The 13,351-nt window shown below is 37.5% G+C and overlaps 1 protein-coding gene across 4 annotated transcripts in view; it reads left to right on the top strand.

The window, feature by feature from the left end:
• capn10 (calpain 10) overlaps positions 1-13,351 on the top strand; it is a 29,280-nt gene that overhangs the window by 10,098 nt on the left and 5,831 nt on the right. For all 4 annotated transcript variants that reach the window (XM_039765562.1, XM_039765549.1, XM_039765571.1 and 1 more), the window contains exons 5-9: positions 5,297-5,508; positions 5,601-5,736; positions 5,962-6,128; positions 6,215-6,489; positions 7,383-7,585. In XM_039765562.1, the coding sequence (XP_039621496.1) occupies positions 5,297-5,508; positions 5,601-5,736; positions 5,962-6,128; positions 6,215-6,489; positions 7,383-7,585 (993 nt within the window). The remainder of the gene's footprint in view (positions 1-5,296; positions 5,509-5,600; positions 5,737-5,961; positions 6,129-6,214; positions 6,490-7,382; positions 7,586-13,351) is intronic.

The following is a 13,351-nucleotide window of genomic DNA, read 5'->3' as shown; positions in this document are numbered from 1 at the left end:
TGGCACCAGTACACTTCTTCTCCACTCCTCAGGCATCCTCTCACTTTCCAAGATTCCATTAAACAATCTGGTTAAAAACTCCACTGTCATCTCTCCTAAACACCTCCATGCTTCCACAGGTATGTCATCTGGACCAACAGCCTTTCCATTTTTCATCCTCTTCATATTTGTCCTTACTTCCTCCTTGCTAATCTGCTGCACTTCCTGATTCACTATCTCCACATCATCCAACCTTCTCTTTCTCTCTCGTTCTCTTCATTCTTCAGCCTCTCAAAGTACTCTTTCCATCTGCTCAACACACTCTCCTCACTTGTGAGTACATTTCCATCTTTATCCTTTTTCACCCTAATCCACTACCTATTGGCACAGGTCCTTTTCTCCCTCTTTAGTGTCCAACCTCTCATACAACTCATCGTACTTTTCTTTAGCCTTCGACACCTCTCTCTTTACCTTGCGCCTTATCTCCTTGTACTCTTGTCTACTTTCTTCATCTCTCTGACTATCCCACTTTTTCTTTGCTGTCCTATTCCTCTTTATACTCTCCTGTACTTCCTCTTGCTGTTACCCTTACTACATCAGCTGTAGTTGCCCAACTGTCTGGTAACTCTTCACTGCCATCCAGTGCCTGTCTCACCTCCTCCCTAAACTCAACCTTGCAGTCTTCCTTTTTCAACTTTCACCATTTGATCCTTGGCTCTGCCCTCACTCTCTTTCTCTTCTTGATCTCCAACGTCCTCTTTCAAACCACCATCCAGTGCTACTTAACCACACTTTCTCCTGCCACCACTTTGCAGTCTTCAATCTCCTTCAGACTGACTCTTCTGCATAAGATGTAATCTACCTGTGTGCATCTTCCTCCACTCTTGTACGTCACCTCCCTCTTCTTAAAGTACGTATTCTCCACAGCCATGTCCATCCTTTCGGCAAAATTCACTATCATCTGATCTCTTTCATTCCTCTCCTTTACACCAAACCTACATATCACCTCCTCATCTCTGTTCACTTCACCAACATGTCCATTGAAATCCGCTCCAATCGCCACTTTCTGTCCCTTGGGTACACTGTTTATCACTTCATCCAACTCACTCCAAAAATCTTTCTCATCCATCACACACCCAACTTGCGGGGCATATGCATTAACAACATTCAGCATCACACCTCCAATTTCCAGCTTCATAATCATTACTCTGTCTGACACTCTTTTCACTTCCAAAACACTCTTGACATGCTGTTCCTTCAGAATAACCCCTACCCCATTTCTCCTCCCATCCACACCATGATAGAACAATTTGAATCCACCTCCGATCAACCTGGCCTTACTCCACTTCCATGTGGTCTCTTGCACGCACAATATATCAACGTTCCTTCTCTCCATCATATCTGCTAACTCTCTCCCTTTACCAGTCATACTGCCAACATTAAAAGTTCCTACCCTCAATTCCACTCTGTTTACCGTACTCCTCTCTTCCTGCCTCAGGACACATCTCCCCCCACTTCTCCTTCTTCGGCCAACAGTAGCCCAATTTCTGCCAGCACGCTGTTGGCTAACAGAGCTGGTGGCGGTCGTGGTTAACCCGGGGCTCGACCGATCCAGTATGGAAATTTGTATTGTTTTTACACCGGATGCCCTTCCTGACTTAACCCTCCCCATTTATCCGGGCTTGGGACCATCACGAACAAAACACTGGTTTTTGCATCCCCTGTGGCTGGATTGTTTATCATACTGTTTGATGCTGTTAAATTTTTAAAGTGTTACACTTTTCCTTGTATAGAGTTAGCCTATTATTTCTTGGTATCCAGCAGCCTTTCCGAAACACTCTCTGTGCAATCTAATATCTTTAGTTCTCTGCCATCATACTGTTGACTCTGATTATTATGGAGTTTTAATCTGTAGATTTACTAACTGCTAGATTTCCAAACATTTAGGATTAACAAGTATATTATAACTGTATTACAATTCAGTATTATGAAGCAGGTTACAATTAAGTCTGATTTCTGCATCTTGTAGCTTTACCAGTCTGACCCAGTATCGCCTTGTCTTACTGAGAACTATGCAGCCATTGTCTTATCCTATAAGGTTCTTTCTCACTGTTGTATTAGATCTGGTTATAACCTAGTTTTTTCCCAAACCAGAGTACCAACTTGAATGATAAGTATTGACTGGACAGACTTTAAAATAAGTGTAATATAGAGATTATGTGAAGGGCACACTAAAAAATAGTGTTGTTAACACATTTTCAAAAGTAATTTCTGAGTGGTTTACCAGTAATTAACGTTTGATTCATTGGATATGAGACTGTGTGAAAAATTAGTGAAAAATTAGACGTCAAATTGTATACTAAAATCAGACTGAGCTGATGTAAATAAAAATAATTGATTGGCTCAAAGCATTGGCAGAAATTTTCTCAAAGCGCCAAACAGCAGCTGTCACATTTTATTTATTTTTTAATTGGGCATGCCTCCCACAAAATAGCTGTCAGGCGCTCAAATTTGCAGCTGGAGGCATGTGAGATTCATGTGCTATGCTAGTTTATCAGGAGTGTGCTTATAGCTGAGGTAAGGCAACCAGATTAGTGTGTCATGCACACAGTTGAAATGGTAAGAGCACAGTGAAATTTGGGTGCCGGGCAAGGAAAATGGAATTGCTTGTTTGGTCTTGCAGGCAGTACTTGATGTGGTACCAGTCATATGTTATTAGTACGCATGATAAGAAAAGGCAAGATTAGTGCTATAGACAAGGCAAAATGAAACGCAAAGAAGTACAACTTTTTTCTGTAACACATTCTGAGTATCTTTTTTGTTCAGAAGATGGCAGAAAGAGAACAACTGAGAACACCATATTTGAATGAGTAAAAGTAATTAGTAATTTATAGTTTTTTATTGGTAGACATTTATAGACATCATCTATTTTATGATGAGGCATATCAAATTTTTGTGTTTAATGCCAATACAGCATTTAGATTTACAGCAATTTTAAATGAACTTGGAATGAGTCATCTTTCAGTCACCATAATAACATTACCAGATACTGCTACATATGCTGAGTTTACGCAATCTGAGACAACAAAAATAACTCTTGCTAACTACAGTTGTGCTTGAAAGTTTGTGAACCCTTTAGAATTTTCTATATTTCTGCATAAATATGACCTAAAACATCATCAGATTTTCACTCAAGTCCTAAAAGTAGATAAAGAGAAACCAGTTAAACAAATGAGACAAAAATATTATACTTGGTCATTTATTTATTGAGGAAAATGATCGAATATTACATATTTGTGAGTGACAAAAGTATGTGAACCTCTAGGATTAGCAGTTAGTTTGAAGGTGAAACTAGAGTCCGGTGTTTTCAATCAATGAGATGACAATCGGGTGTGAGTGGGCACCCTGTGTTATTTAAAGAACAGGGATCTATCAAAGTCTGCTCTTCACAACAAATGTTTGTGGAAGATTTCTGAGGACCTCAGAAAAAGAGTTGTTGATGCTCATCAGGTTGGAAAAGGTTACAAAACCGTCTCTAAAGAGTTTGGACTCCACCAATCCACAGTCAGACAGACTGTGTACAAATGGAGGAAATTCAAGGCCATTGTTACCCTCCCCAGGAGTGGTCGACCAACAAAGATCACTCCAAGAGCAAGGCGTGTAATAGTCGGCGAGGTCACAAAGGACCCCAGGGTAACTTCTAAGCAACTGAAGGCCTCTCTCACATTGGCTAATTTTCATATTCTTGAGTCCACCATCAGGAAAAACACTAAACAACAATGGTGTGCATGGCAGGGTTGCAAGGAGAAAGCCACTGCTCTCCAAAAAAAAACATTGCTGCTCGTCTGCAGTTTGCTAAAGATCATGTGGACAAACCAGAAGGCTATTGGAAGAATGTTTTGTGGACGGATGAGACCAAAATAGAACATTTTGGTTTAAATGAAAAGCGTTATGTTTGGAGAAAGGAAAACACTGCATTCCAGCATAAGAATCTTTTCCCATCTGTGAAACACGGTGGTAGTAGTATTATGGTTTGGGCCTGTTTTGCTACATCTGGGCCAGGACGGCTTGCCTTCGTTGATGGAACAATGAATTCTGAATTATATCAGAAATTTCTAAAGGAAAATGTCAGGACATCTGTCCATGAACTGAATCTCAAGAGAAGGTGGGTCATGCAGTAAGACAACGACCCTAAGCACACAAGTCATTCTACCAAATAATGGTTAAAGAAGAATAAAGTTAATGTTTTGGAATGGCCAAGTCAAAGACCTGACCTTAATCCAGTCGAAATATTGTGGAAGGACCTGAAGCGAGCAGTTAATGTGAGGAAACCCACCAACATCCCAGAGTTGAAGCTGTTCTTTACAGAGAAATGGGCTAAAATTCCTCCAAGCCGGTGTGCAGGAATGATCAAAAGTTACCGGAAACGTTTAGTTGCAGTTATTGCTGCAAAGGGGGGGTCACACCAGATACTGAAAGCAAAGGTTCACATACTTTTGCCACTCACAAATATGTAATATTCGATAATTTTCCTTATTAAATAAATGACCAAGTATAATATTTTTGTCTCATTTGTTTAACTGGTTTCTCTTTATCTACTTTTAGGACTTGAGTGAAAATCTGATGATGTTTTAGGTCATATTTATGCAGAAATATAGAAAATTCTAAAGGGTTCAGAAACTTTCAAGCACAACTGTAAACGTCCTGCACACCATTCCCCTACCACCCCATATAGACACTTTCAACACTACATGGGTAGGGCAGCTAATTATTCATAAACCACAGACAGCATCTCCTTACCATTATAGTCAATGGGATCATACATCATTAATGTTTTGAAATACAAATGTGACAATATGAACTTCTAAGACATCGCACAGCCTTACTTTATAGAAGTTAAATAATTTTGCCATTTGGCTCTGTGTATCATCTGATTTCTTCGGTGGTTCTTGTATTGCTTTTGCAATGGCCAATGTCAACTAATATCAGTGAGCTAACTCCCACCTGGTCAGTATTTTTTTCCAAACCTGTATAGATGCTTCCTCATTGTTCTAAGTATCCTTGGCTGTGCTGCAAGTGTCAATATGTCACAACCTCCTTCAGCATTAACGTCTTTACTGTGATCCATCCACATCAATAAGATTGATCTACTTTCAACTGATATTTTTAGATCTTTGCATTCTGCTGCTTTCTTTAGGGTCTTTTGTCATAAATGTCCTGTATGGATATCAATGTGACTGTAGTGTGTTCCCCTTTTATGAAATTAAAATTTGCATTAAATTATATTGTCAGTTGCTTACTTTGTGCTTCTTTGTAGACTAAATGGCACTTATGAGAGACTGTGGGCTGGACAGGTATGTGAGGCATTAGTTGATTTGTGTGGAGGAGTTGCTAAAAGATGGAAACTAAAAGCTTCTGAGAAGGAGGAATGTGAGACTGATGCGTCTGGATCCAACTTGGAGAAGTTTAACTTGAGTGACATTGTGGATAACTGCATGATGAGTTGCTGTGTACACAGCTCTCACAGAGGTGGGTTTAGCCAGAAAAGGACACTGCTGCTTCTCCATATTTTTGTATTTTACATGTTTTTGATTGTGTATGCTAATTTTTTTTTTGACCAGGTTCTCTAGGTGAATATCATGCATTTGTTGTGATGGAGCATGTCTCTTTGAGAAAAATGTGTGGAGACAACTTGGTCTTGCTACGAATACGGAATCCTTGGGGCCGACGTTGCTGGAATGGTCCTTGGAAAGTGGAGTGAGTACATTTTTAAGAAAAAGATCAAAGTTTACCTTTACTATTTCAGACTTGGGAATTTATCCATTGGTGGGAATAACAGTTTATAGGTAGGTGAAGGAAAGTGTTTCGTTTCTGATTAATTTTCATTTTCTAAATGTATTCATTTGATGTGGTCCAAAAATGCACAGTTGTACACATATTTTAAGACTGATATTGCCATTTTCTGTCTGTTGTCATCATCAGTGGTGATGGCTGGGAACAGCTAGATCCAGAAATTGCTTTACCACTCCGTTCCCGAGTGGAAGAAGGAGAATTCTGGGTGGATGAGATTGAGTTTGGGAAGGAGTTTGATGAGGTCACTGTTGCATATCCATTCAGCACAGAGGGTCACATGAAGAGTTTGTGGACAGGTGAGTTCATAAAACCAGAAAAAAGGAAAAGTATATGCAAATCAGAATGTATTGCAAAAGATGATCATTATGTGTTTAACTTGTAGGAGCCAATCTATCCTTCAGTCAGCAGGTGTATAGTTCTTGGATCAAAGATCGCACAGCTGGAGGCTCTCGTAACTCTAATAGTTTTAGCTGTAATCCTAAATTCTGGCTAAATATCCAAGAAGTCGGGGAGGTGCTACTCTGCTTGCATCAATGGGAACTTTATAGATCTCAGAAAAACTCTTGGATTAGCCTACCAGTTCAGAGGAGAGAAGCTTCAAGGCACAGATGTGATCACCTCACCAAACATCATGCTATTGGATTTCATGTATGGAAGGTAAGAGTCTCTTATCAGAATAGCAAACAAAGAAACCATATGATATTCTTAGAGAATTCTACTGTCAAATCCATGGATCTAAAGTGAAGTTGAATTTTAGCAAAGTGAGTTATAACTGGGACTTAGCTGGTAGTAACACTAAAACTGATTTAAAGTTGCATCACAGTCAAGAATTACGTTTTGACATACGAGATTAAAAAATGACAATGTCTTTGGACCTGTATTAAACTCTCTCTGTAAGATTTATGTAGTTCATATTCGAATAGTAACACCACCCTCCATTATATTAATGTTCCAGTGGGCACACCTTTCCAATACTTTAGTGTTCCTCTAATTCAAATGCAGACCTGCATCAGAGGTCCCAGCTCTTCCAAAAGACAACCTCTGTGTCTGTTAAATCTGGTTCCCTCTGTTCTATATGAAGATTTAAGGCATGTTTTAAATGTTTTCACCTCCTTCATCATACCTGGACTGGTGTGTTACACAGGCAGAACTTCAGCTACTTTCTCCAGAGGATTTGTAATAATAAACTGAGGGTGCTAGATTGCGTGATATCAGTTGCAGATATAGGGGTCCTAGAAGATTACTTCTAGTTAATCCCTCTATGTGTTATACAAGTGTTATTTATGTTTACTTTTTGACTTCCTTGATGTAAATTAAATTATATAGAGTGCATTACATTTTAATTACACTCTTTTTTTATTTCTTTGTTTGTAAGAGTGCTGCCGAACCCAGATACCACAGGTGTCCTAAGCAGAATTTTGTGTACATTATTATCCTGATCACTTTGATTTTATTAATATTCATATCTTTGTTCTATTCATATTTGAATGAAGTAAACAAATTGTCACTTTCAGTCTCTAAAGGTGCACTAATACTATTTAATGTCAAAGGTAAAGAAGAAGAGATTCAATCTTCCCAGAACACTTCAGGAGGCTCCATGTCTATCCACGCTATGTCATGCCTATGAACGAGAAGTTTCAGTGCACTGTGTCCTCTCTCCTGGCTATTATCTTGTTATTCCAAGCATCTTTCAACAGGGTTTAGAGGGACGTTTTCTAATGAGAGCTTTCTCTATTGGACAGCTTTCTCTCAGGTAAGATGAACAATTTTGTCATTTAAGCTTATAAGCAATGTATGAATGTGAAGCTTATGTTAATAACGGAGACTTTTGGACGTGAAGACCCATACTAGTAACATGTTTTATTAGTATTTGTTTAGAATTTTGTACCGTACAGGTGTGAAAAGGCATACTTGCATATCCCTGGTTACCTATTCATAATTGTTTTTGTTATGTAAAGCCTCCTCATACCAAAGTAAACATGGAGATATAACATTCATTTTCTGAGTTCAGCTGTTCAAGGCAGTCTGGCCAATGCTGCATGGACAACTTGAATAATCAGCCTGGATGAAGTAGTATTCAGTGTAACTTGCTAATCAATGTACCTGCACATCTGTGGGAGAAAACTGGAGTACCTAGAATGTGCAAACTCTACACATAGTGCATACTTCCCGAGATTTGAACTTCATACTCTGGTGCTGATAGGCAGCAAAGTTAATCACTGTGCATTTATGTCACCCTTTATATTCTCAATATACCTTAATGTTGAACATCTGTTAATTCCTCCATTGTTGCAGAGTTACTTATTCCAGTTATTTCCAGTTATTCTTTTGGGAACCAAAGTCTACCTTTATAACATCAAGTTTAATGACAAAATCGATGCTGGACCAGAGGTCATTCCATCATAGAGCAAATGCACAAAGATGTACTCAGAATTCTAGTTCAGAGTCAATAATCAACCTAATTTTTATATGCTTATTGCAGTTGCATGAAGCCAAAGTATCTGCTCAAAACCCAGTGACTCATGAGAAAAATGCACAAACTCTGGGATTTGGTTCCAGGTCTGTGAAGTGAGCAAGGGGGCACAGTGGTTGGAACTATCATACTGTATTGGAATTCTTTTACTATATTCTGAGTATTAAATAGCAAAAATGCAATCAACAGTTTGTTTACTGTTTGAGTGTGAGATTAATCTATGCAAAGCTAAGAACTTATCTAAGTGTTTTATCAACATATACATACTCATTTTAAATATTTCACTATATAATGTGATACAGATTTGTAATCCAAACATCCATTTCAAAGTTAATCAAACAGAACTTTAATGTAATTAAAACATTAATAGATAAATGTCATTTACTGTGTAGTCATCAGTGTTAAAAATTTAGCATCAATATATTTCCTTAAAAAATAACATTAACTTCAAACATTTTTTAAAATTGGGTAGCAAAAATGGCTATCTGGGGGCAGACTGTATCATGCCAAAGGCTAACGTAAATTTATCATACACGCTCTTTTAATCACATGCACTGTCTTATGCTGTCTCAATTTCAAAATACTTAACAAATCCCAGTAACACATCATAAAACAATTGCAGGCATGAATTTGTTTTAGGCCTACATACACTGTGGATACTCCCCCTTAGTAAATTTTCAGCTTTTGCTTACATAAGAAGAATGTTTGATATTGTTCAGTCACTTCAATTTTTCTTATTAAGCACACTTTCACTTAAAATGCTATAAAGTGATTACTAATATATTTAAATATTATATAACATAAATAAAAAACATGTCAAAACATAAACAGACATTACTAAATATACACAAAGAACATAAATGCTTATACAAGTTGGTTTTAAGTCCAGAGTCTAACTGCCCCAGGTCTTGCAATTTCTTTAACAGATCACTTCACCACAGACAACAATGAGAAAGAATATGAAAAGGGCTTAAAAATTGCTGATTAACGCAGTTATTCAAGATAATTAAAAACCAATGCAAGAAATCAACAGAAAATGGAATATGCTATGCTAAAATAATGAGTCTGTGGCCTTGATTCAAATGCTGTTACCAATGGGGCTTTTCTATTATTGGTACTTGGATCTTTCAAGAGTATGGAAATTGAATTTATCTTTGGAATTTGAAGCAGGCCTGCAATAACAATGTGCAACCAGTAGTTTAAGCAGAACTAAGCTATGTTTGGTAATTGTGGGCTAAAGCATTAAGTACTTTTATATATGAGAAGAACCCCTCAGGAATGCCCTTATGTAACTGTGGACAGGAATGAGTGAGAATGTTTTTGTATTTCCGTACATACTGATAATGATTTCACTAGCATGAAGATGTTGTTTGTAAGCTATGGTTGGAGTGAAAGCTAAACTGAAATTTCTCAAAAGTGATATTTTTAACCCTTAAACCGCCTGAACCGACTATAGTCGGTTCCCAATGCAATTAGCCAGCATGCCAGAGCCGAGTATATTTGGAAAAGTACTTTTGTTGAATGCCGCAACCAGCTAGAGTCGGTTTCCAGTGCACTTTGGAAGCATAGTGAAGCCGAGTATATGCCGTGACGTACATTCATTGAACTCCGCAACCGGCTAAAGTTGTTTCTCATTGCAATTTGCCAGCATGCCGGAGCTGATATATTCAACGATGTATATTCATTAAATGCTGCAACTGGCTATAGTCGTGTCTCAGTGCAATTTGCCAGCACGCAGGTGACAAGTATATTCGACGACATACATTCATTGAACTCCGCAACCGGCTATAGTTGTTTCATAGAGCAATTTGCCGGCACGCCGGGGCTGATCAGTCGGTGGCGTATATTCATTGAGCAGCCAGCTCACGACCACTGCTGGTCAGCTTCACTGTCACTAGGATTGAGCCGCTGCACTAGATTAGCCTGCCAGCGTCAGCATTTACCTGTGTGTGCTTGCGTGCAGCCAGTTCAAGCGCAGTTGGCTTGGTGATTTACTGAATTTCATCAATGGTGTCAGTTGCACCTTGTACATATAATAATTGATTGTTGTAGTAGTTTTTTTTTTTATAGTTTTTACAGTTCATTTGCAGTGTATAAAATGATCAATTTGGCAGTAATTCTGATGCTCTTTGCATGACAAAAAATACACGTTCCATTAAAATTTCACATTTTCTTTGTGAATTGTGACGTTTACTTAAAAAGTGCAGCAAAAAAGTATTTGGCGTCCAGGGGTGCATTAACCCCCAAGTATGTGGCGGCTTAAGGATTAAGGTAATGTTTGCATCATATAGTTACAGTTGTGGGCCTATAATACACTGTAATTCTTAACATTTGAGTTCTAATTAATTATGTCCAGTATTAGTTGTGCAATTACTGCAAGTGACACTTTGAGCAATCTTGTTTTAATTACATCTAAAGGAGAGGTGTCACTGTTTAATTTTAAATATATATTTAAATTTCATGTTCTGTCATCAGTTTAAATTTACAAATGTGGTAAGGTCAATATGATGTGATATAGTGAGATATATAAAATATACAGTGTCCTCCATAATGTTTAGACAAATGTATATTTTCCTCGATTTAACCCTTTGCTCCACAGTTTAAAATTTTGGCAGTACATCACCTTAAAAGATACTCAACACTTGATATCTTTGAATCACAGAATTCAGGCAGTAATTGCATCCAAGGAATATGTGACTAAGCACTAAATATGACAACTGCAGAACCTAAAAGTAGTCTGTAGATACATGCAAGCCTATGTGTTTTATGCCTGTACTAATGAAGCAATGAGTAATCACAGACACCTTTGACGCCAGATGTCCCAACCGTTATGACGCCCTGAAATTGGGGGGTGCAGACCATGTATAAAACGTGTTGTCATTTCTAAATGGCGTGACTGAAATGTACCCAAATACCATTAAATCAGTCTGCAATGTGTACTTTGGTAATATCTGAATTGTTTTATTTGTAAGTTTGAACTGTGGAGCAGAGGGGTAAATCAAGGAAAAATGTGTTTTTGTCCCATACATTATGGAGGGCACTATACTCTTAGATCTGGAACCTGCCCTACTCTAATAATATATTAAGTGAATTTTTATCAGACATTTCAGTGCCCTTTGTCAAGTTAAGTATTGTGCATGACACTCCAGATATGGTAACATTTTCATATATTGATCATCTGGAAACTAAATTAGAGTTTACCTTGTATAGAGCATTCTTATAAACTTTAATAGTGTTAGTCCTTGCAGACAAGTACATTTGCAGTGTTTTAAATTTCCAGTTACTCATCAACTCATTAATTTCTCACTTAAGACTGCTTGTGTTTTCATTAAACTAACTAACAATAACAACATTTATTTATATAGCACACTTTCAAACAAATGATGTAGCTCAAAGTGATTTACAAGATGAAGAAAGAAAAAAATATAAAAGTAAAATCAGGCAATACTAATTAACAAGAATAAAGTAAGTTCTGATGGCCTGGGAGGACAGAAAAAAAAACTTAATCTACAATACAGTACTACAATACTTTTTTTATTATTAATTTTATTGTAATATTTCCATACAAATCAATCAATTTTTACAAAAAGTAGGATTGAAAACAAGTCGACCCCCACCCCTGAGAGAGAGAGCAAGGCCAACAGGGTAAAACTTAAGGCTTGAAAACATACCTAAATTGATGAGTTTGATAAGCCAATAGAGATGAATGGAGAAGAAAAAACAAATGCAGAAATAATTGCTTCCTCTGTGCTTTAAGAGCTTATTCTAAAATATTACTGATTAGATCCTGCTATGTTTTGAAAAAAATCTGTACAGATCCTCTGAGTATTTGATTTTTTCCAATTTCATATAGTATAAATGGTATAAATCGGTTTCCCACTGACTTAAAAGAGTAGAGTTAGGATTCTTCCAGTTTAGCAAAATAAGTCTGTGTGCCAAAAGTGTAGTGAATGCAATCACAGTTTGTCCTTCTCCACTTTAAACCCATCTGGAAGAACACCAAACACAACTGTTAATGGGTTAGGAGGGATTGTGACACCAAGGCTGTCTGAAAGGCACTTAAAAATTTTGGTCCAAAATGATGTTAATTTGGTGCAGGCCCAAAACATGTGACCCAGTGACGCTGGGACTTGATTGCTGCCCTGGAAACATTATATATTATATACACGATATATAATTTTGAGTTGAATAGTTGTATGCTTTGCACATATGGAGCTCGAGTGAATTCTCTGCATTGCTACCTTCCACTCCTTTTCTGATATATTGATTAAGAGATCTTTTTCCCAGTGTCCTCTTGGATCGTTGAAAGGGAGGGACTGTAAAATAATTATATATATTGCAGAGATGGTGTCTGAGTCCTTGAAATTGAGCAATATTTTTTCCAGCATGGACGAGGGTGCAAGATGAGGAAAACCGGGCAGGTTCTGTTTAACAAAGTTCCTAATTTGAAGATAGTGAAAGAAATGTGTAGCTGGAATGTTAAATTTGGAATGTAATTGTTCATAGGATGCAAAGATGTTGTCTCTTAGCAAGTTAATCCCAAATTTTTTCCAGATGTTAAAAACTGGATATGTTTGCGAAGGTTGAAAGAGGTGGTTCTCTTGCAGAGGTGCCACAGATAAAAGCTTCTCCATCTTAAAATGCTTTGTACATTGGTTCCATATTCTGAGTAAGTGAAGCTCAGTTGGGTTATTAGTATATTGCCGATAGCTTGCATTTATTGGGGCACAGAGCAAGGATTATAAAGAAGTATTGCCGGATTTTATTTCTATTGCGGATCAAGCCTGTGTATGTTCATCTATTTGTGTCCAGGTTTTTATAGCTTGTATGTTTGCTGCTCAGTAATAAAACTGAAAGTTAGGTAGAGCCATGCCACTTTCTGCCTTTGGTCTTTGTAGGGTCGCTCTTTGGATACGTGGATGTTTTGAGTTCCAAATAAATGAGGTTATTGTTGAATCTAATTGTTTAAAAAATGATTTATTAATGTATATTGGAATGTTTTGAAATAAAAAAGAAGCTTAGGAAGAATATTCATCTTAACAGTGT

This window comes from Polypterus senegalus, chromosome 1, assembly GCF_016835505.1.
Source record: "Polypterus senegalus isolate Bchr_013 chromosome 1, ASM1683550v1, whole genome shotgun sequence".
In the NCBI taxonomy this organism is placed as follows: Eukaryota; Metazoa; Chordata; class Cladistia; order Polypteriformes; family Polypteridae; genus Polypterus; species Polypterus senegalus.
This window is presented reverse-complemented; position numbering and strand designations above follow the sequence as displayed.